At 37.0% G+C, this 27067-nt stretch overlaps 2 protein-coding genes across 2 annotated transcripts; both read right to left on the bottom strand.

Moving 5' to 3' along the window:
* Positions 1 to 942: 942 nt before the first annotated feature.
* Positions 943 to 12403, bottom strand: LOC131952921 (uncharacterized). The gene is made up of 12 exons (XM_059315858.1): positions 12300 to 12403; positions 10964 to 11096; positions 10460 to 10584; positions 9225 to 9298; positions 8652 to 8705; positions 8458 to 8533; positions 7174 to 7337; positions 5145 to 5284; positions 4540 to 4665; positions 4338 to 4440; positions 4086 to 4204; positions 943 to 1497 (listed from the first exon to the last, which is right to left on the bottom strand). The coding sequence occupies exons 2-12, from the start codon at positions 11054 to 11056 to the stop codon at positions 1255 to 1257; spliced, it is 1317 nt and encodes a 438-aa protein (XP_059171841.1). The 5' UTR covers positions 11057 to 11096; positions 12300 to 12403; the 3' UTR covers positions 943 to 1254.
* A 2521-nt stretch (positions 12404 to 14924) lies between these two features.
* Positions 14925 to 25122, bottom strand: LOC131952919 (uncharacterized). Its single transcript, XM_059315855.1, has 11 exons — positions 25003 to 25122; positions 21400 to 21611; positions 21087 to 21208; positions 18550 to 18617; positions 18050 to 18107; positions 17633 to 17796; positions 16917 to 17056; positions 16483 to 16605; positions 16297 to 16399; positions 16043 to 16164; positions 14925 to 15471 (listed from the first exon to the last, which is right to left on the bottom strand). The coding sequence occupies exons 1-11, from the start codon at positions 25028 to 25030 to the stop codon at positions 15208 to 15210; spliced, it is 1404 nt and encodes a 467-aa protein (XP_059171838.1). The 5' UTR covers positions 25031 to 25122; the 3' UTR covers positions 14925 to 15207.
* Positions 25123 to 27067: the final 1945 nt, after the last annotated feature.

Below are 27067 nucleotides of genomic sequence, written 5' to 3'. Positions count from 1 at the left end.
GTCTCACTACCCCCTCAAACAGTCTCACTACCCACTCATACAGTCTCACTTCCCCCTCATACAGTCTAACTACCCCCTCATAGTCTCACTACCCCTCATACAGTCTCACTACCCCCTTATACAGTCTCACTACCCCCTCATAGTCTCACTACCCCCTCATACAGTCTCACTACCCCCTCATACAGTCTCACTACCCCCTCATACAGTCTCACTACCCCCTCATAGTCTCACTACCCCCTCATACAGTCTCACTACCCCCTCATACAGTCTCACTACCCCCTCATAGTCTCACTACCCCCTCAAACAGTCTCACTACCCCCGCATACAGTCTCACTACCCCCTCATACAGTCTCACTACCCCCTCATACAGTCTCACTACCCACTCATACAGTCTCACTACCCCCTCATAGTCTCACTACCCCCTCAAACAGTCTCACTACCCCCTCATACAGTCTCACTACCCACTCATACAGTCTCACTACCCCCTCATAGTCTCACTACCCCCTCAAACAGTCTCACTACCCCCGCATACAGTCTCACTACCCCTCATACAGTTTCACTACCCCCTCATACAGTTTCACTACCCCCGCATAGTCTCACTACCCCCTCATAAAGTCTCACTACCCCCTCATAGTCTCACTACCCCCTCAAACAGTCTCACTACCCCCCTCATACAGTCTCACTACCCCCTCAAACAGTCTCACTACCCCCGCATAGTCTCACTACCCCCTCATATAGTCTCACAACCACCTTACTTAAATAGTCCCTTTTTGATCCATTGAATGTTATACTTATTAGTCCAAACCAAGCCAGTCTTCCCCTGAGTTTCTACTCGCCTAGAGAGATTGGATACCACACATTTAGATCATTAGTTTATAGGCGGTACCATATGATAATAATAATATACACAATATACACAACCTGTTAATAATTTGTAAATAAGCTTTTATTCAATATTCTTATTAGAGGAATGTAAAAAACACATTTTTAAAAATAATTTTAAAACTTTATAATAGTTGAAAATCACTGAGATACTTATTTTAAAAAAAAGTAAATTAGCTCAGGTCGATAAGCCTTGCTCATGATACGTGAATAGCCTGCTTTGTTCTTAAGGCTTAGGTTTCATTAGGTTACACACAGTGCTGTAGTTGGGTTGGGTTATGAGTTCATTTAGTTTCGCCACTAGCTGAAATATGATCATCGCCACTAGCTGAAATATGATCATCGCCACTAGCTGAATTATGATCATCGCCACTAGCTGAAATATGATCCGCCATTAACGTCTTGGTTCATCAGGTTGCCGGCCGATTTGTTGTCGCTGACGTCACCATCAGATATGTAGTCGTCGAGTGAGATTTGACTGGTCTTGATGTCCACTCTCTGGTCAGTCCAGCTGAGACAGACACAGGTGCCCCGGGTGATGATCTGAGGGTAGGTAGTCGAGTGCTCCACGCCATCTTCGTCCAGCCACTTCTCCACCATCATGTCCACACATGCCTTAGAGGGGACAAGAAAAAAAATTCCTTTTAACTTATGACTATTTGTGAGTTCATTTGTGAGAAGATGCATTTGTTACGAACACCTTACCTCAAAACCTATTTTAGGTACTTAACTAATGTAGATTACACCCAGTGACTTTTAACGTTTTCATAAAAAGCGGATAAATTAAACAAATGTTATCTCAAAGAAAACATAGTTTGATATGTTATGAATACAAAGGTCTTTATTAGTTGAGCAAGTACGTGGTCTCAGTCCAACACTAAATGGCTAAGTAACGGGAACAGGCTGTTTGTCCGAAAGACATTTGACCTAATGTCATTTGACCGAAAGACATTTGACCGAATGTCATTTGCTCAAAGGCCGGATTCCTGGAGGCTGGTTTGCCCGATAGGGGTCGTCCATAAATGACGTCATACTCGTAAGGGGGAAGGGTCTGTAATTTTGTGACGGTGTGTGATGGGGGGGGGGGGGGGGTGACGTCACACTTTTGCATTAAAAAAAAGCAATGTTAGAAATCGCGTTTTAGAAAACTATTTTAATATATTGTAATAGGAATTGATTAAAATACTCTTTTTGAAAGTTCAGACAAGATTTTAGAAAAATATCGAAGTTTAAAAAAAAAATTCATCTGCAATTTTGAGGGGGGGGGGGCTGTAGGCTGAGGTGTGACGTCATTTTAGGGGGAGGGGAGGTCTGGCTTTTTGTGACGACGTATGACGGAGGGGAGGGGGGAGGTAAAAATCGTCAAAAAAGCGTGACGTCATTTATGGATGACCCCATGCTGCTTGTCCGAAGTCCGTTTTAACAGAAAGACGTTTGCCCGGATGGGACAAATGGCAGTTTGTCAGAACAACAGTATAATATAGGCCTACATTATAAAGTACAACTTCTAAGCGAATTCGTATTTGCCACTTTGATAAATTACATAATTTAAAGCCCACAAAAACGTTAGTATTTTTAACATTTAGCTTTTATTTTTAATAATTAAGAAACTGATGTAATAATGCTCAGAGGCGTTGCGACGGGGGGCGGGGGGTGCGGATCGCACCGGGTGACACCATGTAGGGGGGTGACACCAAGGCAAAAAATAGCGGGGGGGGGTGCAAATCGAAAGTTTGAGGGGAGGGGTGCAAATCGAAAGTTTGAGGGGGTGCAAATCGAAAATGTGTCCCCGGGAAGGGTCACTACGCCTCTGGGGGGTGACACCATTAAGTGCCGCACCGGGTGACACCCGACCTCGCTACGCCAATGATAATGCTATGTTGGATTCATTTTACAAAAGAATGCGGCCCTGTCTATGCAGCGACTTTAGACTGGAATACAGTCCTCATATTTTAATTTCTATTCAACGCATTTGATTTAGACAATAGGTTTCAGTGATTACCTAATGAAGTTATTAATTTGTATATAATATCTAACTTAAATGGTATTTCTTTTTTTGGTTTTTTTTTTGCCTCAGACATGTAATTTACAGCGTCAGTTTGCCTTGAATTCGCTTTAGTATTACAGTTTTCATCATCGGCTTGTAAGGACTGTTACAGATTTACTTTTGACTTCTTAGTTTGCTCCATCTTCACTGTGTAGCCAGGATAAATGGTATTTCTTTTGTTTCAAATACCTTTTTTTTACTTTCTCGTATATACAAAGTATAGAGAAAGTCTTATAAACGTGCAAAAAAAGAATTTGAGATTTGGACGTTTTACAGCCCACTGAGTCGGAAAAACATAGTTTTGCAATCTTGTCCGTATGTCTGTGTATGTGTGTGTGTGTGTGTGTGTCTGTAAACACAATAACTTGAGTGCCGTTACAGCTAGGTTGATGAAATTTCATATATAAGTGTCTTATCAAATCAGTATATCCGTATCATTCCTTTGAGCCCATTGGGGCGAACGGCCTTAGGGCATTTGGCTTTAAGCTAGTTGTTACTTTCGGGCATTTGGCTTTAAGCTAGTTGTTACTTTCGGGCATTTGGCTTTAAGCTAGTTGTTATTTTCGGGCATTTGGCTTTAAGCTAGTTGTTACTTTCGGGTATTTGGCTTTAAGCTAGTTGTTATTTTCGGGCATTTGGCTTTAAGCTAGTTGTTACTTTCGGGTATTTAGCTTTAAGCTAGTTGTTACTTTCGGGCATTTGGCTTTAAGCTAGTTGTTACTTTCGGGCATTTGACTTTAAGCTAGTTGTTACTTTCGGGTATTTGGCTTTAAGCTAGTTGTTACTTTCAAGTATTTGGCTTTAAGCTAGTTGTTAGTTTTGGGTATTTGGCTTTAAGCTAGTTTTTACTTTCGGGTATTTGGCTTTAAGCTAGTTGTTACTTTTGGGTATTTGGCTTAAAGCTAGTTGTTACTTTCGAGTATTTGTCGCATTCAAAAAAGCATTGATTCAGGTTAACAGTGTTCGGGCTAGCGTCTTAGTCTTAAGGCCCCTGTCGCGGAAGTCTAAATAAAGTTACTAACATTTAAAATACAACTGCACTACAACAGAGACAAGTTGTTAAACATTGTTTATTGTGTTAGCCTAAATATATGACTTAAAATAGAATGCGTTTCGTTAGTTGACAAAAACCAAATAATCAAGAGGGACAACTCACTTTTTCTTCTGGCTTAAGAACTCCGCCATCTTCGACAAGTTGAAAAACCTCATGTAAGTTTTCAATATCCACACTTTGCCTGTGTGTATAAAGTCCTTTAAAGTCAACACGGACTTTTCCTATCGGAAGGAGAAATGTATGTGTGTTGCTGGTTCAAAGAGCAGAAGCATGTTTTTCTTTAAATTAAAAAAAAACTTTATTGTACAAATAAATGCATATTTTTTATTATTAAGCTAGAAAGTTGTGTCTGACCTGCCGGGTTCGACAAAGTGGTTCGAATCTCAAACTCAAATGCAAAGCACTCTTGTCTCGCTAACAGCTGAGCATGGGCTCGAGACAGTGGCTCAACTTCAACCTGTGAAAAATTAGCTCGGTGAAAAACGTCTTCAATGGTGTTCGCTTTGTAAACATCGTAAAATAGCAGGTTGAACTTTCTGGAAAACCTAAAACATACCTGTGTGTTGACTCGCCAGGTGCGAATCTCTTCGAAAACACGGCCTTTGATCTCATTCAGACAGAGCTGTATGTCTTTGTCCATCGGAAAATGAGGGATTTGAGGGAGGTTTATTTGGACACACACCTACAATGTATTATACATACATAAATAAATAAATAAATAAATAAATAAATAAATATATATATATATATATATATATATATATATATATATATATATATATATATATATATATATATATATGTATATATTTATATTTAAATATAAAGCCATACATACACACACTCACATATATATATATATATATATATATATATATATATATATATATATATATATATATATATATATATATAATTGCTTCTTAATTAACAAGGGTGTACGAGAAATTCTTTTTTTTCTCAAAACATTGATTGACTTAGCAGGTCTTGCGGGGCTCCCAAGATATATATACATAAAATTATATATATATATATATATATATATATATATATATATATATATATATATATATATATATATATATATATATATATATATATATATATATATATATCACTTACCAAAACTACCATTCACTATTTTCTATTTCTGGCTCTTGCCTGTTTGTCGACCGTGTAACATTGTTCCAGGTACACCTCCATCCATGTTGTTGTGTCACGTGATCCTCTGAAAGTATTGCTCTGTTTGATGTCGGATTCATTGTCCAGGTAACACGACACGAGCGTCACCCATTTTGTTCCTGATGTGAAATAAAAACACTTGCTCATTTGTTTTGACAAAGTCGACATAAGTTAGCAATAACATTTTGTACCGACTTATATACGTAAATCGTTTCCCCAGAACCAGACTACTGAGTTGATTTTTAAATGATGTTCACAACATGTCTTTTAAGTTTTCGTTTACTTAACATTCTTTTATCATAAATCAGTTTAGTTTTAAATCATGTTTTAAGCGATTGCTAGTTCTTTTAATCGACGTGCATCACCCCCCCCCCCCCTACACGTTCCATTAAAATTTTGTCGACCAATTTAGTATGAGGTTTAATTTGATAATTATGCCGGTCCTTTATTAATGACTAGCCATCGGTACCCGTTTCACATGAATTATAGGCCTATATATTTTTAATGTTATACTTGTTTGAAACAATTATTTTATAAAATAGTTACTGATCAAAGCGCAATGTGCTTTACTACACGTTGAACAATATTATTGACAAAGCAAAGATTAGCCTAAAATTCCGACTCAATTAAAATAACATAGACTACCAATACCTATTAGAAAAATTAAAACCAAATTATATACGTATTAGTCGACACATATCAAATCCACACACTGATTAAAAGACTTAAATGATTCCGTTAAAAATTCGGCTGTTCAATGGTATTTATGTTGTTTTTTAAAGTTATTTGTATTATTTTGGCCGAGAAAATTGTATACATTTCATAGCTCACGTTTTGATATAGATCTAATGGGTCATCCATAAATGACGTCACGCTTTTTAAGACGATTTTTACCTCCCCCCCTCCCCTCCGCCACACGTCGTCACAAAAAGCCAGACCCCCCCCCCCTTAAATGACGTCACACCTCAGCCTACAACCCCCTAAAAATTGCAGTTGATTTTTTTTGAAACATCGATATTTTTTCCAAAATCTTGTCTGAAAGATGTCAAAATAGAGTATTTTAATCAATTCCTATTACAATTTATTAAAACTGTTTTCTAAAACGCAAAATAAAGTCTACAATTCGTTTTGTAACATTTCTTTTCTATAAAGCAAAAGTGTGACGTCGCACCATCTGAACCCCCCCCCCCCCCTCCCCCTCATCACACATCGTCACAAAATTACCGACCCCCCCTCCCCCCTACGAGTGTGACGTCATTTATGGATGACCCCTAAATCAAATTTGAATGAAATAGTTCATTTCTTTATATTTCTAAAATGGAAGATGACGTCATTAGTTTTGTTTAGTTTAAACATGTGACGTGTGACGTCATTGTTTTTAGCGTTCTTGTCAAAACAATAAACACTTTTCTGGTTGCATAATTAAAAATTAGTTTCTTCATTTGAATATGCCTTTATTTTTATTTACCTTTTTTAAATAAAATTTAGTTTATACATTTAAAACATCCAACATATTATTTTCAACAAAAGTTCGTATTTTTTAAAGTTCTCCATATATCGCTGAACATACTGATCACATAGCCTCAATAATGTTGGGGACAGATAGATAGATAGATAGATAGAGAGAGAGAGAGAGAGAGAGACGTGTACACATGGGCTTTTATATATTAGGATCCAAAGATGTGACACGGGTAATTCAAGTCACCAAAAATGTTGTTAGATTTTCTGGAAAGTTGTTTTTAACATGATGTCATTTTTTATATACAATAAAAATTGTATTAGTTCAATACATTAAAACTGCATCATTCGTCTTTGATTTAAATGTGTGTGAGCACTTTGGGCCCTAAGTGAGTCAGCCCCTCCCCAACTCCTAACACAATTTCGCTGTTCGATCTCATTGTAGTTTTTCGCAGGCATTTTAATTTCAACTCCATATTCTGCGATTTAAAGAAATTTCATAGAAGTAGACTATACTTAGATATATGATTAATTTATTTTAACCAATCACCTGCTTGTATTCCCCCCCGGGTGGTTTCAAACACAGTTCCGTCCTTGACCATGATGGGAATAAACTTGGTGACCTTGTGCTCAAAGGTCAGTGCCGCCCAGTCCACCTGACAGGTGTAACTTTTCTGGTACTTGATCATATTGTCTTCCATAATATATGCTTCCCTAAATGAAATTAATTTTTAAAAGTAACGCCATGAAGTATTAACTATGATTTAGTAAATATGTTTTGTATAGTGATGCAGTAAATACATTTGTATCATGCCACCTTAGATGTATAAATAGTTTTATACAAAAGAAGAAGCTAATAGTAGATGTATGCACATACACATAGCAATGAACCTAGTATATTATTTTGAAATTCTGTAGTTAGTTTTGAATCTTTTCTTAAAAACACTTTTGTAATCGAAACGTATTTTTTTCATGTTATCCATTCTGCTTTTGCTTTTTGAAAACTCTCAAGATTGCATAGTTGGAAAATAATGCATAAAAATGATTTTATAACAAGCTTTATGCAATAATGCACTAAAAAGATAAAATAAATAAATAATAGTGAATTGCTGATTAAAATAACTGAAGAAGAAAAGCGTTGGTCGGTGTATTATGTATTAAATATCTTTACTAGAATTTAAGAAGCGACCCACGCTTTTATTTTTAGTAACTTAAATAGTAGTTCTTTTTTAAATATTCACAGAAAACCATAGTAGGCCCCTATTTTATTATATATAAAAACAAATCGCACTAAATTAACAAGAAAAATGTGCTTATAATAGCGCGGTAAATATTACTTTGTATTGGAAATATTAATTATTTCTTTAAAAATTAATTAAGAATCCAATTAAGTCAAATTTGATTTCAGATAGCATTGTCATTGGGTCTTGACTAACGTGGCAATTTTCAGAGAATTGGGCAGTTAGAAGTGGTCGAAATTTGGCCAGCCAGTTTCGATCCATGACGCCAGACAGACAGGGGAAGTAAGTTAAATGAAAGCTTGTAATAACGCTCTTATGATACTCTGTATACTCTGTATGATACTCTGTATGATACTCTGTATGATACTCTATATGATACTCTGTATGATACTCTGTATGATACTCTGTATGATACTCTGTATGATACTCTGTATGATACTCTGTATGATACTCTGTATGATACTCTGTATGATACTCTATATGATACTCTGTATGATACTCTGTATGATACTCTGTATGATACTCTGTATGATACTCTGTATGATACTCTGTATGATGCTCTGTATGATGCTCTGTATGATACTAATACTCACTTATACAGAATTATCCATGCGTAACGCCGGATGACATCATCCAGATTAAGGATTGGACTCTTCTTTAAGTTCTTATCTATTAAGAGAGCGTGTAGACATTATATAACATGAAAGACTTGGTGGGTTTTGATTTTTTTTAATCGTTGCGAATAGAGTGATATAAAGTAATCTATGTATATTTTATTAAGGCTCACCGGGCTTAGAGGTTTCAATATGGACAACAGGCCTCACCGTCGAAATCTCAGAATCTGCAATATGTTTAACATCAACATGTAGATGTTTGTAGAGAACAATGTTCTTGATATAATACATGTATAAACCAATTTTTTTACGACTATCTCGAATGTAAAAATACAGCATAAAAATTCAAATGGGGTAGTTTCGCCTAACTTTTTCTATGCTTGTAGGAAGCAGTCAACATAAATTAAAACATGGCATTCATATAAATGATGATTAGTTTAAAATTACTCAATTCATTAACAAATAAGGAGATCTAAGGTGTAATTACTAGCAATTCTTAGATCTGCCTGATCTGTTTTTATGACTTAAAGCTTACGACAGAAGTTATAATGGGACAGTTAATAGTCTTTTTAATATTGCAATCTATGATGGAATTGTAAGGTTAATATGTTAGTTATAAGTAGTTTTGACTGCATTAAAAATTAGAGGAGTGCGAAAAATAGTATTTTATTTATTTAAAATAAAACAGAACAAATATTGAATTTGTTATAGTAAAAAACTTAATGGCAATGGCCTTCTTCTCATACCATATAACTTCTTCGCCCGCCCAAGACGTATCGCTTCCATGTGCATTTCTTTAAGTTGCTCTTCTGTATAAGCTCTAGAATTTTATCATTACATGGGTTTAGACCATCAAGGGCGGATTAAACTTCACCTGCCCCCCCCCCCTCACCCCTTGGTGGAAATATTTTGAGAACCCCTAATTTATATATATATATATATATATATATATATATATATATATATATATATATATATATATATATATATATATATATATATATGTGTGTGTGTGTGTGTGTGTTTGAATGTGTGTGTGATTGTGATTGTGTGTGTGTGTGTGTTAAATTATAAACAGTTTAACAATGAGTAAACAAAGGCTGATGAAAATACGCAAGTATTCCAAGAAGATAGGAAATAAAATGTACACTGCTGGAGGATTTAGCAGAAGAATTTATACACGCTTAAGTTTTTATTCACTTCTCTCTCTTAGTAATATCTATACGACTGAAGGTTGGATACCCGCACAAACGTGTGGGGAAAAAACTACTTTGAATCCATCAGGAAACAAAGAAATGATTTGGTCTATATTGAACATGCAATTAAAACAGACCATACATGAATGTTTGAAAAGCCCTTGTGTCGTGGACAGCATACAAAAGAAAGCAAATGTTATCTTAAACCACCCTACGAGAAACAAGCATGGATATTTCCAGGATATTTAAACACTAGCAATAGATCGCGTTGACTGACAAAAAAGCTCAATTAGTGTAGCGACGCTGCTGTCTAATTGTTTACTGAGACTCAAACATATTTAGGTTGTGATTGTAAAATTGCTTGAAGAAAATAAAAAAATTAGACAGGAGGATAATATTAAAGTACAACTTCTGTTACTTGACGATTATGAAGCATGGATAAACTTGTTACTCCTGATATTACAACTACAGTGTTTTAAATTCGTGTTTGATTATTAAAAAATCGTAACTATACAAAAATTTGATTCAGATAACAAAATTTTAAAACATCTCTGCTTACCTTTTCTAAATAGGCCTACTGTTGTAAATATGTTAGAATTATAGTGTTCGTTGTTTAGATCCAATGGAAGAGGCACAGGATTATATAATAGACTTTGTAATATTTTAGTATGTGTTCTGAGTCCTTTAAACATTAGCAGATATGACAAAGTAAGTTAGCCTGTTATATAGGTTAAGTGAGACAAATCAAAAACACATTTTTTTAAAAGTGAGACTAGCTCACTCACCTGTGCAAGTAGTTCGAAGATCGTATACTGTCACGCACTATAGCGATTACTAGCTTTGTGTGTAGCAGCATTAGTATAAAGAAAAGGGGTGTCCCACACATTGCTTTGTAAAAAAAATTCTTGGGCTAAAATTTAAAAAAAAAACATGTCAATATATTTTAACCCAAATCCTTCACTATCCTGCTTAAACGTAATTATTTTTTAAACTCTCGGTTTTGTCTGTCATTCAAAAGTCAGGTATATTTCAACCACTGAGCTTTGTTTTAACAATGAGCGTTATTTTAACCACAAACTAAGATTTCACCGAACTGCATTGATTGTAAGATGCTCTGCTATCAAGAGTTTTTATTCCAGAGCTGTCTAAAATGTCCATTAATCCATTGTTGCAGTTTTCAATTTTTTCCCCTTACTTTACATTCTTTGTGTGTTCAATAGACCCAAATAATTAATCTAACACACCATTTGAGAGCTTAATAAAAATAAATGTGTTCCAACTTTACTCACCCCAACAGATTCCAAAATCAAGTTGACCTCAAAGCACGGTAGCGCAATTAAAAAAACCGCTCCCACGACAGAGAATCCATGCAGCGAAAACATCTTCACCTCAACGCTCTCTAACCATGAGCTTACAGGCCAGCTAGTCGTCAGAAGAATCCGGAGTTAAGTGTAGGTGAGGACTCAGGGAGTAGGACTGTGTGTGTGTGAGGGAGGGGGTTGGTGTGTAAATGCTGGGGAGGCTATATGGAAGTATAGTGAAGCCATATCGTCTGTCTGTGATGTAGTTTATTGACACACGTCTGCGTCCTCTACATAGTAATTGGTGACTCGAATTTACTTTCTCCCATTGTAGGTGATTACAAAAGCATGCCTTCCCTCATTGCTGTTGTTGACACGAACCTACTTTCTCTCATGGTAGGTAGTGACACGAACCTACTTTCTCCCATGGTAGGTAGTGACACGAACCTACTTTCTCCCATGGTAGGTGGTGACATGAACCTACTTTCTCCCATGGTAGGTAGTGACACGAACCTACTTTCTCCCATGGTAGGTGGTGACACGAACCTACTTTCTCCCATGGTAGGTGGTGACACGAACCTACTTTCTCCCATGGTAGGTGGTGAGACGAACCTACTTTCTCTCATGGTAGGTGGTGACACGAACCTACTTTCTCCAATGGTAGGTGGTGACATGAACCTACTTTCTCCCATGGTAGGTGGTGAGACGAACCTACTTTCTCTCATGGTAGGTGGTGACACGAACCTACTTTTTCTCATGGTAGGTGGTGACACGAACCTACTTTCTCCCATGGTGGGCGGTGACACGAACCTACTTTCTCTCATGGTAGGTGCTGACACGAACCTACTTTCTCCCTTGGTACGTGTTAACGAACATCTGCTCTTGGGTGTCATGATTGTGTCACCAGACCCTGTTAGCCAGGGGTCTCATCAGATCCCTGTTAGCCGGGGGTTTCACCACATGCATGTGGTGGTCTACTACGTCGCCGTTTTTGTGGTACAACAGCACCATGCTTCACCACTGTATGTAATTGATTGTTCTAGGAAAATGGGGGGGGGGGGGGGGGAGAGGCTTAGGGTTGGGATGCTGTACAATCAGAGACTGTACAATATCGCCGCATAACACCATTGTGTTATCAAACACGACAGACAAGAGGAAGCAAGTTAAATAAAAGCTTGTAAAAAAAAAAATGCTTTTTGTCAATGTCAACAATAATGATCGAGTCCCTTTCGACTGTCAGCATTCAACAGCCAAAGTCAATAGAGCTGGGTCTACGCTACAGTCAAGATTTAAAAGAAAAGTGAAGGAAGAACAAGCCTCTTACGTGTCTTATTCAATCTATTTGTTTCCTTCGTTTAGCAAGAAGTCAATGTACACGCAATAGATGTGGACTCTGGAAAGAAACGAATATATAAGGGTGTAATCATCGACGCGCAATAACGTGCATACTGTTTTGCACTTTGTTGACGGGAATTCCCGTACCAAACTGTCAAGTTGGTGTGTTTAATTTGGTGTGTATGTGTTTGGCGTTGGGGTGGGGGGGGGGGGGGGAGCTGTGAAAATGTATGCAAACCTCGTATGTCCGCTTAAGGCGAAATGCTCTATTTTGTTACTGTTTTCCATTAATACATTAAACAAACTTCTAAATCCGACTTTAGTGGCATGATAGAAGTACTAAGCACGATAAAAATTTATTTTTAAAAAATAATTATATCTGACGTCATGAAACCTGAAAGTACGATTCATTTAGATTGGGCTCAAGCGAGAATAATCTCGAAATTATTCAAAAGGCTCATTAAATATTTAAAAAATCAAACACGATGTTATTTAAATTAAAAAAAAATTAAAACTCTGTTTGATATTTGTTGGACTTTACTAAATATTTGATACATTTGATGTTTTTAGCATTTTGTAACTAAGGAAACTTAAAAACTTTATCGGCAAAGTTTTGAGAAAAAATTAACATGCAGTTGAGTTTTCAGAATACTAATCACTGATTGCATGTACAGCTAATTAATGTTTGTCTAACGAAAGTGAAACTTCAGTTCTGACATTGGTTAGATGAAAATAAAAAAAAATATAGCCTTAAATTCAAAGAAAACATGTTTAAGTTTTCTGCATTTGCAACTTTTATAACATTCATTATAAAAATATTAAATTTGTGAATCATTTTCAGACTTGCAATTTTTAAAATATGTTTATGCTACTTTAATTGCAAAACGAAAAAAACACGTTTTTTAAAATTCATTTCAACAATAATAATGGAATTATTATTGTTGACTCGCGTATGTCTATTGATGTCAATTTGAGCTATCCTGGTACTTTTAAAATTTGTCAAATTTGTCATTACAACCACCATATTTAACAGACTAGTAATGGAATATTTATTGATTGTTAACATTTGAGTTGGGGGCTAATGATATTTTAAAGTTGTTTTTTCTTTAAAGAATTTCTATAACAATGTAACATAACTAATATTTCTGAAATTAGTAGGATGTCCCACTACTACTATTCAGCAATCTTATACGCGCATTATCATGTTCATTTGGTGCGCCATAGTTTTTAATCATGAAACTCTATTGTATTAAAAAATGTTAAAGTACTGAAAAAATATGCATAAATAAATCAGGAGTGATCTCCACTTACCTATCTCCAATATTCTTATATAACAATACGGAGGTGGCAACTCGAAATATAGACATGCTTTTTAATCCATTTTTACAAACGTTTAAAAATAGAATAGAATCTTGTAGAAAAAAAGAATTGCGCACCAAGTGAAAAGCGTAAAGTGTGAGTATAATTCATGTGTTTTTTGAGAAATCGGATACAGCGTTAAGTACTACTACCGGTCAACGGAAATTACTCAAAATTTGACAGGAAACAAAGAATTCGATAATTTACGTATGTATGAAAAAATCTAATATAGGCCTATCTATTAGACAGGGCATTCAAGTTATAGGCTTTTCAAAAACCAAGGAGAATAAGTTCCACTTCCGGTTACTGGAAATCGCTGAGACGTTGATGCAGAACTACATAAATATGACATTTCATCAACCAAGCTGTAACGGTACTCAAGTTATCGTGTTTACAGACACACACACTGACGTACGGACAATATTGCAAAATTAAGCTTTTCTGATTCGATGACGCGTAATGTGCGAAGATTTTGATAAATCTGGATTTAGAATTTTTGCCCGATTAAAATATTACCCCTATACTCGTTTTTGATGAAGTACTGAGGTGTAAAACGGTAAAAACTATCAAAATTTCATGTGATTTTCGTGAACGATTACAATACTTCCACTATACTCTGTTTTAATAACAAACTTTTTTTTTAAATAATGCACTAAAATGAAAAAAAAAATAAAGGATTTTCTGTAAATATATATTACACTACTATTTAAATAACTAAAAAAAGCGTGTGTTGGTGCTTTAATTCTAGGAAAGGTATTCAATACATAATATAGCGAGCCACACTTTCCTTCTTAGTAATTTTTTCTTCGTTGCTTTAGAAGCATTAAAATGAATGTGAATTGTAAAAATCACAAGATGAAAGAAAACTGTCGTAGGCTAAGTGTAAGAAAATTATCTTTCCTTTACATTATACACAAACATAAGTGTCTCAATGTTTTGCTCTATATTTTCGTCTTGGTGTCATCCCCATCATATCGGGCGAGACACCCTGTCGCCAATGATGTGTTTAATTATAGTGAATTAATTATCTCACTGGAAAAGACAAAGTTTTCTTGGTAAATTGAGTTTTGTTCTTGTTACTCAGTCCATGAAACTTAAACAATATTACTATCCAGATCTGAAATATCGATGTCATATTAACTGTTTCTTTACATATCTGAATACCTAATATTTAAAGTAAAAAATTATTGCACAGACACGTTTTATTATTTAATGAACGCAATTTATTTTTTAATTATTATTAACTTAGAATACAATCCAATTATTGATGTAATTAAATAGGGAACAAAATATATTTTCAAATATAAAAAATAGTATGCACACAAATACTATTTTGTTTATCCACGTTAAATTTTTTTAAATTTTAAAACAGCTATAACTAGATTTGGTACTAATTAGAAATTTTTTTTTTCTATAAACAATATTAAATGGTGTAAATTGAGTGATTAGAGTAAGGCTAGAGCCTAATTACGATAACAAATAGATTGGGGAAGGGAGTTTAATTTCTTTAAAATGTAGCATCAATAACAGCATTTATTTTAAACCATGTCTGGCTGATCGACGAAAACAAATGAGTCGACGCTTGGGTCTTCTTCAGTGTGACAGAGGGGCGTCTTGTTCATGTTGTGGTCCCCATCAGAAGTGGACTCGTCCATCGACAATGGACTGGTCTTGATGTCCACTCTCTGGTCAGTCCATCTAAGGCAGATACACGTGCCCCGGGTGATGATCTGGGGGTGGTAGGTCATATGCCCCACGCCATCTTTGTCCAGCCACTTCTTCTCAATCAGCTCCACACACCTCTGAAAGGGGGGGGGGATAAAAAATAGTAAAGTGAGTTTTTATGGAGAGCGTAGAGTGATGAACGCACACACACACACACACACACACACATATATATATATATATCTTCTTCTTCGTTCTTAATTTTTAGTGTTGGAAGGGATCGAGCCTTATCTGCCAGAGGGTTTTAACCCGTGACTTTTTTTTTAATCAACCATGAGCTTTTTTTGCCGACTCGACCACGCCTCCATCACAATCAAGGATACGTGTCAACTGGTTTTGCGCCATTGAAGCCATTGACTCCAATTTCAGCCTGTTTTTCTTTTTGGATTTGCTTCCATAGCCTTTGTCCAACCAAGAACAAACTACAAGGCAGCAGTTGTTTGATTTTGGAGTTGTCTCTCCTAGAAGAGTCGCTGTCCCCAGCTAACGAGCCTCATCTACCCGGGGGTTCGGACTCGAGACTTTTCGGTTTAGCAACCATGAGCTTTACCGACTCGACCACGCCGACCCCTCATTGTTAAGGGGTGAAATCGTTGTCCCAAATCTCACCACTCTCCTCTGAAGCATTAATCAAGGTAGACAAATCACCTTTTCTTCCGGTTTAAGTACTCCGCCGTCTTCCACAAGCTGAAAAGCCTTATCTACGTCTTCGACGTTTAACGCGAATGAGACATTTCTGGTCTTGTGTTTAAAGATTACCGGTACTGCACCTGTTGAATACAATCAATTTAGTGATTTAATTAGCTGGAACACATTTTATTAACACACTGTATTAACTCAAACTTAATTTTTTGAATTTCTAATGATTGTTGATTTTCAGAACTGGAGAGTTTCAGTTTTACCTTTAGGAATCGACAAAGTGGTTCGAATCTCAAACTCCACGACAGAGCACTCTTGTCTCGCTAACAGCTGAGCATGGGCTCGAGACGATGGCTTCACTTCAATCTGTGAAAAATAGTTCGGTTAAAACAACTTTTAATGCCCTTATGTAGTAAACAATGCGTTTACAGAAAAACATGGATACGCACCTCCGAGTTGATCTCCCAGGTGTGAACCTCATGGAACATTTCACCTTTGACCTTGTTGAGACTGACGGTACTTTCGGCGCTAAAATAATGTGGGATTTGGTGGAGGTTAAAGTGGACATGCACCTGTAGGTAAATATCAATGTAAGTAAAAAGCATTAACAAAAGTTACGTGTACATGAGTAAATGAAAAAGGGTGCATACGTGAGTGTGGGTTATGGGCATGTGCATGAGAAGGAGTTTATATATATATATATATATATATATATATATATATATATATATATATATATATATATATATATATATATATATATATATATATATATATGTATATATGTATAATTTTTTTACTAATTAAGATGTCATGTACCAAAGACTAAAATACACCATAGCAAATTACTTAGGATGATATATTTTGAATTGTTGGCCACTACCTCTTTGTTGACCGTGTAACATCGTTCTAGGTCCACGTCCACCCACGTTGTCGTGCCTCGTGATCCTCTAAAAATGTGACTTTGTTTCATTTTCGATGCGTTGTCATAACAACTGGACCAAAGCGTCACCCATTTTTGACCTGTTGTGAATACATGTGTCTTGAAGATGTATTCCACACATGTTTTTAATGTGTACACTAGCTGCTAAGACAATGCTGCCTGGCATGTCTTGCCTAGCATATAGATGAGCCAGTATTTCTGACGTGTGGTGCTCTATCATCATCATTTCCCGTTTGTGGGGCTCTATATTGGCACCGAAATTTGTTCCGGCTACAGGTTTAGCCCTAACTTTATACTTTTAATAAGGAAATACGTGAAATAGTAAAGGAGATTATGTTAAGAAACAGAGTAGACGAAGATTTGTATATTTTTGTCGCAAAAACTATATATCAGTAGTAGTTTTTTTTTCACAAATGACGCTATCCCCCCACTCCTGCCCCCCCCCCCCTCCCCCCAATTATGCATATCTAGGTTGTCGCGTAGGGGTTGGTCTTCATCCGGGGGCATAATATTCTGCCACGTTATAAACCTGGAGCTAAACCGAAGTGTAAATAAGATAAACACCCCAATGAATATAATAATGTCAAGCTGGCTAAATTGACAGTAAGACGCCCCCACCACCCCACACCTGTTGTGGTAAAGTTAAATAAAATCACCTGTTTGTAAGTCTCCTCGGGAGGTTTTGATCACAGTTCCGTCCTTGACCTTTGGAGAAAACTTGGTGACCTCGTGCTTGAATGTGAGGGCCGTCCAGTCCACAATGCAAGTAAAGTCTTTCCTGTCAATCTCCAGACAATATCTTTCGAGCGGGCTAGAGTGTCTAAATATTTTAATAGCAAGGTACTAAACGTAATTTTTAACAGTGTGAGTTAATACTACGTTAAATAAAGAGAAGGGTCTGTTAAATTTTATGTTGCAAGCAAAATTTATGAAAAATATTGAAATAGCTGATCTTCTAATCCTCATCCATACCCTGAGGAATAAAACACTATTCGATGTTACAATTGATCGGTGTTTGTTTTGAAAACTCTCTAAATTTAACAACAGAAAGAAAGGTTTTGTTTAGTACTCACTCTAGAAGCTTCCTCCAGGCATAACGACGAATAACGCTATCCAGTTTAAAGTTGAAAGCTGAAAATGTTTTTAAAAAAAGATCAGTTGATAGAACATGCGTCTTTTATGTAAAAATTTTCATTAGTTACAATTCTAGTGTGTGTGTTCTGAAGGGGTGTGGGTGCGCTTGTTTGTGGCGTTATTTGAAAAGGATAAAGTCAGTGGCGTAGGCAGGGGGGGGGGTGGGGGGTAGGGGGTCATAACCTCCCCCTTAGACCACTCGGTATATATATAAAGTATGAGGGGGGGTGCAAATCAAAAGTCTGAGGGGGGATACAAATCGAAAGTTTGTCCCCGGGTAAAAATTGGAACCCCCCCCCCCTCTTGAGACGATCCTGGCTACGCCACTGGGTAAAGTGTCTGCTATTTTTGTGTGACCACGAGAGACGATAAGGTGTGCGACCGCTTGATGAGTCTAGTTTGGCGCGTGTGCAAATTTTTTTTTTTTAATTTCTTTTACCTCTTCTTTTTACGTCTCCAAGGAATTTATCTGGCACGTTCTCTGTGTTCATTTCTTTACTCAAGTCCCTTTTAGAATGACATCATTGAAAATATTTAGAGCATGCTTTAAGTTAAGTGGATCAAGAACAAACATTTGCTTGAAAATAATGGGCGGCTTCTATGTGCGGCGTTTTTTTAGCGTGTGGATCTAAGTCCCAGCTCTTGGGGTCTTGCTCTAGAAGGATTTCCGCGACAAACACATAGGTTGTCCTTATGAATATGTCTGCTCTAAAAACATATTCTGCGTTAAATTTAAAAAATTCATAAAAAACGTTTGTTTTAATAACAAGCTTTTATGTAATGATGCACTAAAAAGTAGAAAATAAATTATAGACTACTATTTAAATAACTATAAAGAAAAGCGTGGGTCACTTTAGTATCTATTGGATACCTTTACTAATGTTATGGAAGACACCCACGCTTTTCTTTATAGTTATTTAAATAGTAGTCTATAATTTATTTTCTACTTTTTAGTGCATCATTACATAAAAGCTTGTTATTAAAACAAACGTTTTTTATGAATTTTTTTTTCAGTACTTTACATGTTTTATCTACAATAGAGTTACATGACTAAAAACCATTGCGCGCCTACTGAATATCACGTTCAGTAGGCGCGCAATGGTTTTTGAACGCAGCCATTACGTGGTCGTGATGGCGCAGCTATTGATGACGCGTGTGGTGTGGTTGGCTAGACATGCCTACTAATTCGGTCCAAATTTTAATTAATTCATAAAAAATCAATTAGGCATCCAATTAAGTCAAATTTAGTTTCAGATTGCATTGTCTTCATGTCTTGACCCACGTGCCAACTGTGAATCGTGTCGGTCAAGTAGAACTGTCCGAATTTTCACTCATGCGTTTCCGTCTGGACTGACGACAGAGGAAGTGAGTTAAATAAAAGCTTGTAAAAAAAATTGTATGTGTTGTTTTTTTTAAGCTTTGTTCGTTGGTGGTAAAATGTCCTTATAGGTCCTAGTAATTACAGCTCTGTTAAATATCTCATATTGATTTATTCCTAGCCTGTCAACAAACTAAGCTGTTTATTAGACCAGAGTAAGGTAAATTATTTCTTTGGAACAACCACAATAAAATACAAAACTCGAGAGCTTAAGTTGATTCACTCGAGAGCTTAAGTTGATCCACTCGAGAGCTTAAGTTGATCCACTCGAGAGCTTAAGTTGATCCACTCGAGAGCTCAAGTTGATCCACTCGAGAGCTTAAGTTGATCCACTCGAGAGCTCAAGTTGATCCACTCGAGAGCTTAAGTTGATCCACTCGAGAGCTTAAGTTGATCCACTCGAGAGCTCAAGTTGATCCACTCGAGAGCTCAAGTTGATCCACTCGAGAGCTTAAGTTGATCCACTCGAGAGCTCAAGTTGATCCACTCGAGAGCTTAAGTTGATCCACTCGAGAGCTCAAGTTGATCCACTCGAGAGCTCAAGTTGATCCACTCGAGAGCTCAAGTTGATCCACTCGAGAGCTCAAGTTGATCCACTCGAGAGCTCAAGTTGATCCACTCGAGAGCTCAAGTTGATCATCTCGAGAGCTCAAGTTGATCCACTCGAGAGCTCAAGTTGATCCACTCGAGAGCTCAAGTTGATCCACTCGAGAGCTCAAGTTGATCCACTCGAGAGCTTAAGTTGATCCACTCGAGAGCTCAAGTTGATCCACTCGAGAGCTCAAGTTGATCCACTCGAGAGCTCAAGTTGATCCACTCGAGAGCTCAAGTTGATCCACTCGAGAGCTCAAGTTGATCCACTCGAGAGCTCAAGTTGATCCACTCGAGAGCTCAAGTTGACTCTGCTACAATACTTGTTCAGGGCACGATACACTCAGGGCCTGTTCATACGATTGGCCACTGGTCCAGCTTAGTAATAAAAAACTGACTCGGATGTTCAAACTTGTGGTGGTCGAGATTTTGATGGCGTAAATACATGTTGCTACTTGGATCACATTCTTTTCCTAGTTGGATCCTTTTGTTCAAAGTGTCGGGTGCTCACTGTCGTTCTGTCCACTAGTAAATGTACACTGGGACTCAGAGACCGTTCCACTGACCGATCTACAGATAGACCCAATGACCGATTCACTGATCACTCTACTGACAAGTAAACTGACCAAGAAAAAATCCACCCGTCAAGACACTTGCAAAACAACAGACAAATCCAATGACAAATTCAAGTTTCATCTTACTAACAGTCCATTGACCAGCCCACTGACTAATCCACTGACCAGCCTACTGACAAGCCCACTGACCAGCCCACTGACCAGACCACTAACCAGCCCACTGACCAGACCACTAACCAGCCCACTGACCAGCCCACTGACCAGCCCACTGACCAGCCCACTAACCAGCCCACTGACCAGCCCACTGACCAGCCCACTGACCAGCACACTAACCAGCCCACTAACCAGCCCACTGACCAGCCCACTGACCAGCCCACTAACCAGCCCACTGATCAGCTTACGAATCATTACCTTGGCAAATAGTTTTCCTACCTGTTATACATGAGCGATACTTTGGCAAACAGTGCCATGTGTACGCACATAGTCAGAAAAAATAAAAAATGCTTCCAACTTGCTTCATACAACATTCTACCCTCTTCTGTTTTAAAAACAAACTGAAATTTAAAAAACAAAACTTGTTCATTATTTTTAACAAACTTCATTAATTTTTTTTTGTATTATAATACATTGACTTTTTAATAATTAAAATCTCTACAAACAAAGAACTTCATCCGAAAGTTATATTTGCTTTGTTCACAGAAAAAAAAATATTTTTAAAAGATATGAAGGTTCCGATTTTGCTCACCTCAAAATAGCCAAAGACCCACGTGATTTCATAATAATTGAGAGTTCCTAAAATGGCGCTAAAGCAGAACATACAAAAGAGAAAAAACCCTTGAAAAGTCGCGAAGGTGTCGCAATCATTGAACAACCTGGATAGCAGGATATCGATCTCAATGACCAACCTGTCCATGGGCCAGACCTCACCTGGCTGGCTAGATAGACTTGACTTCTGTTCTGTGAAGGTGACGTAACGGGACATGCGTTAGTCTTGGTTAAGATTAAGAGAGTAGAGGAAGCTGTGTGTGTGTGTGGGGGGGGGTGAACTTGTAGATTTCGTAGAGGCTGGAGAGATTTGTTAAGTCATACGGTGACTCGAGTCTACACCCTCCCATGTTACTTGGTGACTTCCCCTCTCTCCCATAGTACTTGGTGACTCCGTCTCCCTCCCATGTTACTCGGTGACTCCCTCTCCCTCCCATGTTACTTGGTGACTCCGTCTCTCTCCCATGGTACTTGGTGACTCCGTCTCTCTCCCATGGTACTTGGTGACTCCGTCTCTCTCCCATGGTACTTGGTGACTCCCTCTCTCTCCCATGTTACTTGGTGACTCCGTCTCTCTCCCATGTTACTTGGTGACTCCCTCTCCCTCCCATGTTACTTGGTGACTCCCTCTCCCTCCCATGTTACTTGGTGACTCCCTCTCCCTCCCATGTTACTTGGTGACTCCCTCTCCCTCCCATGTTACTTGGTGACTCCGTCTCTCTCCCATGTTACTTGGTGACTCCCTCTCCCTCCCATGTTACTTGGTGACTCCGTCTCTCTCCCATGTTACTTGGTGACTCCGTCTCTCTCCCATGTTACTTGGTGACTCCCCCTCCCTCCCATGTTACTTGGTGACTCCCTCTCCCTCCAATGTTACTTGGTGACTCCCCCTCCCTCCCATGTTACTTGGTGACTCCCTCTCTCTCCCATGTTACTTGGTGACCGTCTCTCTCCCATGTTACTTGGTGACTCCCTCTCCCTCCCATGTTACTTGGTGACTCCGTCTCTCTCCCTAGTTACTTGGTGACTCCCCCTCTCTCCCATGGTACTTGGTGACGCCGTCTCTCTCCCATATTACACATTTAAACAACTTCCAATAGTATGTGTCTCACATGCACCAGCCAGTGTATTTTTGTAGCGAAACGAGTCTACAATGCTATCAAGTTGTCAAATCCAGGTGTATGTGTAGAAAAATGGGAGTCTTTAGATGTTGGGAAGAAAATCTAGAGAAGAGGTGTCACTATCTAACCTTATGATGACCAGATATTATGCCCTCCCATGGTAAGTCATGATACAAACCTACTCTAAGGTACGTAATAACACAAACATACTCCCTCCCAAGGTACGTAATAACACAAACCTACTCACTCCCAAGGTACGTAATAACACAAACCTACTCTAAGGTATGTAATAACACAAACCTACTCTAAGGTACGTAATAACACAAACCTACTCTAAGGTACGTAATAACACAAACCTAGTCCCTCCTGTATTACGTGGTGACACGAACCTACTACCTGTCGTGGTACTTTGTGACACGAACCTACTACCTATCGTGGTAATTTGTGACACAAACCTACTACCTGCCGTGGTACTTTGTGACACAAACCTACTCCCTCCCAAGGTACGTAATAACACAAACCTACTCCCTCCTGTATTACGTGGTGACACGAACCTACTACCTGTCGTGGTACTTTGTGACACGAACCTACTACCTGTCGTGGTAATTTGTGACACAAACCTACTACCTGCCGTGGTACTTTGTGACACAAACCTACTACCTGCCGTGGTACTTTGCGACACGAACCTACTACCTGCCGTGGTACTTTGTGACAAGAAACTTTGTGACACAAACCTACTACCTGCCGTGGTACTTTGTGACAAGAAACTTTGTGACACGAACCTACTACCTGCCGTGGTACTTTGAGACACGAACCTACTACCTGCCGTTGTACTTTGTGACAAGAAACTTTGTGACACGAACCTACTACCTGCCGTTGTACTTTGTGACAAGAAACTTTGTGACACGAACCTACTACCTGCCGTTGTACTTTGTGACAAGAAACTTTGTGACACGAACCTACTACCTGCCGTTGTACTTTGTGACAAGAAACTTTGTGACACGAACCTACTACCTGCCGTGGTATGGGGTGAAGAAGAGAGTGGTGTTTGGTATCAACATACCACCCTTTACACGCTTTACTTAGCTCGCAATGTCTATTTGTTTGTTTAAAAATAGTACCTCAATTTGATCAGTTTTTAATGAATCATTTCATTTCAAATTTTCCATTACATCATTCTGCTGCGACAACAGCTAATAGACTGTATTTTTTTAATTCTAATTATTCATTAAGCTAGTCTTCAAAAGTAAATTTTTCAACCACTGTGCCTGATAACAAAATGAAAGACAGTTGCGATCACACTTTGGGGCAGTTGAATTTGTGGTCACGAATTGTTTTTCAAATCAAGTCAAGAGGGAAGCTTATAAGAGTAGATAAATGATCGGGTTTACAAGGAATTAATTTGTTTTAAACTTTAAGGTTTATTTAAAACCGAGTTACATTATATATTTAAAATTCCTGGATACAAAATGGTGAAAATAAACAATGTATAATAACAACGGTAAAACCTTAGTTTAGCGTCGGAAATTATCGGGTAATGTTTGTTGAGTTTCGGTAACTAGAGTTACGGTAAACCATGGATTATTTGACCATTGAAATATAAATAAATTGAAAGTCGATTGTAGTAAATTAATGTTTTGATTTTTTAAGTTTATTCGATAAAAGGAAACAAGAATAAATATAATAGTAGATTTAAATTAGTAGATCTAAAAATTAAAAAAAAACATATATTAATATAAATATAAATAATGAAGTCAAATGTAATAATTTAATGTTTTTGGCTTGCAGCGGATTTGCGACCATTAATTATTTTTTAATTAATTAGATCTAGATCTAGCTAGCTGCTAGGCCAAGTTAAAAAATCTAGATTACGAAAATAGTAAAAATGATTACAAAATTTAAAAATGATTACAAAAAATAAATCTATCCAAATTTTAAACATTCTGTATAAAAATAAAAGATGACGCCAAATAAAGTATGGTTTACAGTACTTCCGGTGAATTCCGGAAGTGTATGACAGACTATGGCATTGTTTTACTGTTTTTTACTGCTATACGATTCCGTATATAAAACTAAGGTTTTACCAAAACAACTTTAAAATAAATAAAAAAACTACCAGCTTTAAAAGTTTGCTCATGTAGATCTAGATCTAGATCTAGTTTTTTTTTTCTGTGCTACATTTTGTGTTCGTTTCTGTAGAATAGCAAAAAAAAATTCTTTTTTTGTGGTCGGACTTTGCGCACGTCCACCCACCCCCAACCCGAGCCCAGTATTACTGTTAGTTCCGCTCCATTTTATGACGCAAAAATAAAAGTTAGACAAGATCTACACTCTGCCCAAGTGCTTAGAAAATAAAAAAAGTCAAAAGATACAATCCTTAAATCGAGATCTAGACTATCTAGAAAATTTTTTTAATCAAAGAACAATTTTCGACAAAATAAAACTAATAAGGCGACTCTTACGTTTTTTTGTCTTAGATCTAGTTTCCATTTTAAAAAAAATTGATTTTTAATTAGATCTAGCAAATTCAAGGTCTTTCCTTCATTATTTTGCAATGTTTTCACTGTGGGGTAAAATAATGCTTCTCTAAAGGCCAAAATCAAGGTCGCGCAATTGCGTGCGCACTTTCTAGCAGTGAGTTACAAGGAACTAAACTGTCAACCTGGTGTGCTTAACATGGTGTGTACGTTTTAGTGGGGAGAAAAGCTTTTCGCCTTTAACTTACCTCCGCAGACCCGATAAAAGGAAGGCGCTCAATTATCGTTTTTATACTTTAACATCAAATGCTTTTAAAAATTGTTAATTCCGTAAGTAAAAAAAAAAAGTTTCCATTTCAAACCTGACGGTCTATGGGGCAAGTGAAGTAGAGTTCACTTGTTACTGTGACCTCGGCATATGAAGAGATAGTGTGGTCAGCACTATGCCCAGCCGCCTTTACTCTCCCTAACGTGAGTTAGATACCCATCAGGGTTGGGTGGACTCAGTGACAGTCTACTGACTTGAACCCGGATTCGAACTCGAGACTGAATTAGCAGTCCAGCTCTCTACCGCTAGACCACTCCGTCCCCTAATTCCTTAAGAAAAACAATCAAATTACTAAACACAAACTGATGTGAAAATTATTTGTGTTGTCATAGAAAACGGATTAAATTTTTTGTCTTCTTTCAAAACAAAATGGCTTTTTTAACAATCTTTTCCCCAGACAAATATGAACAATGAAACAGCTCATCTGTTACGATGAACTCGGCATAAAGGGGGATAATGTGGTTAGCACTATGCCCAGGCGCCTTCTACTGACTCAAACCCGGATTCGAACTCGAGACTTGCTGGTTAAGCTCTCTAATATAAATATATAATAATGAACTACTATTTAAATAACTAAAAAGAAAAGCGTGGGTCGCTATGTAATGTATCTGATTCCTATACTAGAATTTAAAAAGCGATCCAAGCTTTTATTTTTAGTTATTTTAATAGTAATTCAGTATTATATATTTAAAGCAAATCATTTATTTTCTCCTTTTAGTGCATTATTACATAAAAGCTAGTTTTTATGCATTTTAAAAATGCATTATTTTTTAAATACTAAATTTTGTGTAATGCAATAAAATTTATGCGTATAATAGCGAGGTAAATATATATAGGAAACTAATTAATTTATTTACAAAAATTAGGCAAACAATTAAGTTAAATTTTAAGTCATTTTGCATTGTCACCCGATCTTACCTTGCTTGTCAAGTTTCAAAGAAATTGGTCAGTTAGAAGTAGTAGAAATTCCGCTCGTCAGGTTCGATCCATGACGTCAAAAGCACGACAGACAGACAGAGGAAGCAAGTTAAATAAAAGCTTGTAAAAATCATAACGACCATATTGATAACTATTGTAGGCCTATCACATTTTTTTAAATGTGTTATTCTATAGCGCTGTTAACAATATTTTATTACTGTGCCTTTTTAACGATATAAAAATACATTAAGATTACGCTTTGAAATATTTTTTTAAGTTACATAAGCAATTTTAAAATGGGCCTATTTGACCTGTAATTATTTCATTCTCATCTTCATTTTTCGACATTGTAAACAATGAAAGCCATCATTTAATAAAAAAAGGTGAAATATCTTACATGTTTAGCTATATTTGGAACGTGCAATGAATTAGCTTATTATTAAAACTACCATACTCATAATAAACATTTACAAGCTACAAGATGTAAAAGCAGTTTATCAAAGGTAACTTATAGCTAGTAAGCTAAATGGTCCTTATAGCCGTAAGTAAATCGTTTGTCTTCAGACTATGTTACCCAGATGTAAGAAAACTTTTTATAAAACTAAGACGCTTAGTATTAGAAAATCAAACTTCACCCCTCCCCCCACCCCTCCCACCCCCACCCCCATCACGTTTTTCTTAACAGAACTTGTCTAGATACATTTTCTCACTTTCGTTCATTTTCAAATCGTCCGTGTCGTTATGCTTTTATTTGATTTTCATTTTGGCTCATTATTTAAACGAAGCGAAAATGTATTGATTTTT

The sequence above is a fragment of the Physella acuta genome, unplaced genomic scaffold (assembly GCF_028476545.2).
Source record: "Physella acuta isolate Inbredline_101_S28 unplaced genomic scaffold, ASM2847654v3 ptg000896l, whole genome shotgun sequence".
NCBI lineage: Eukaryota > Metazoa > Mollusca > Gastropoda > Physidae > Physella > Physella acuta.
This window is presented reverse-complemented; position numbering and strand designations above follow the sequence as displayed.

Coding starts and splice junctions, on each gene's coding strand:
- LOC131952921 (XM_059315858.1), bottom strand. CDS start 11,056: ATGTTTTCGCTGCATGGATTCTCTGTCGTGGGAGCGGTTTTTTTAATT. Junction 8,534..8,651: donor TATTGAAACCTCTAAGCCCG/GTGAGCCTTAAT, acceptor CTCTCTTAATAG/ATAAGAACTTAAAGAAGAGT. Junction 7,338..8,457: donor GCATGGATAATTCTGTATAA/GTGAGTATTAGT, acceptor AATTTCATTTAG/GGAAGCATATATTATGGAAG.
- LOC131952919 (XM_059315855.1), bottom strand. CDS start 25,030: ATGGAAACTAGATCTAAGACAAAAAAAC. Junction 21,209..21,399: donor GGGTCTTTGGCTATTTTGAG/GTGAGCAAAATC, acceptor TTTAAATTTCAG/TTTGTTTTTAAAACAGAAGA. Junction 18,108..18,549: donor TGGAGACGTAAAAAGAAGAG/GTAAAAGAAATT, acceptor AAACATTTTCAG/CTTTCAACTTTAAACTGGAT.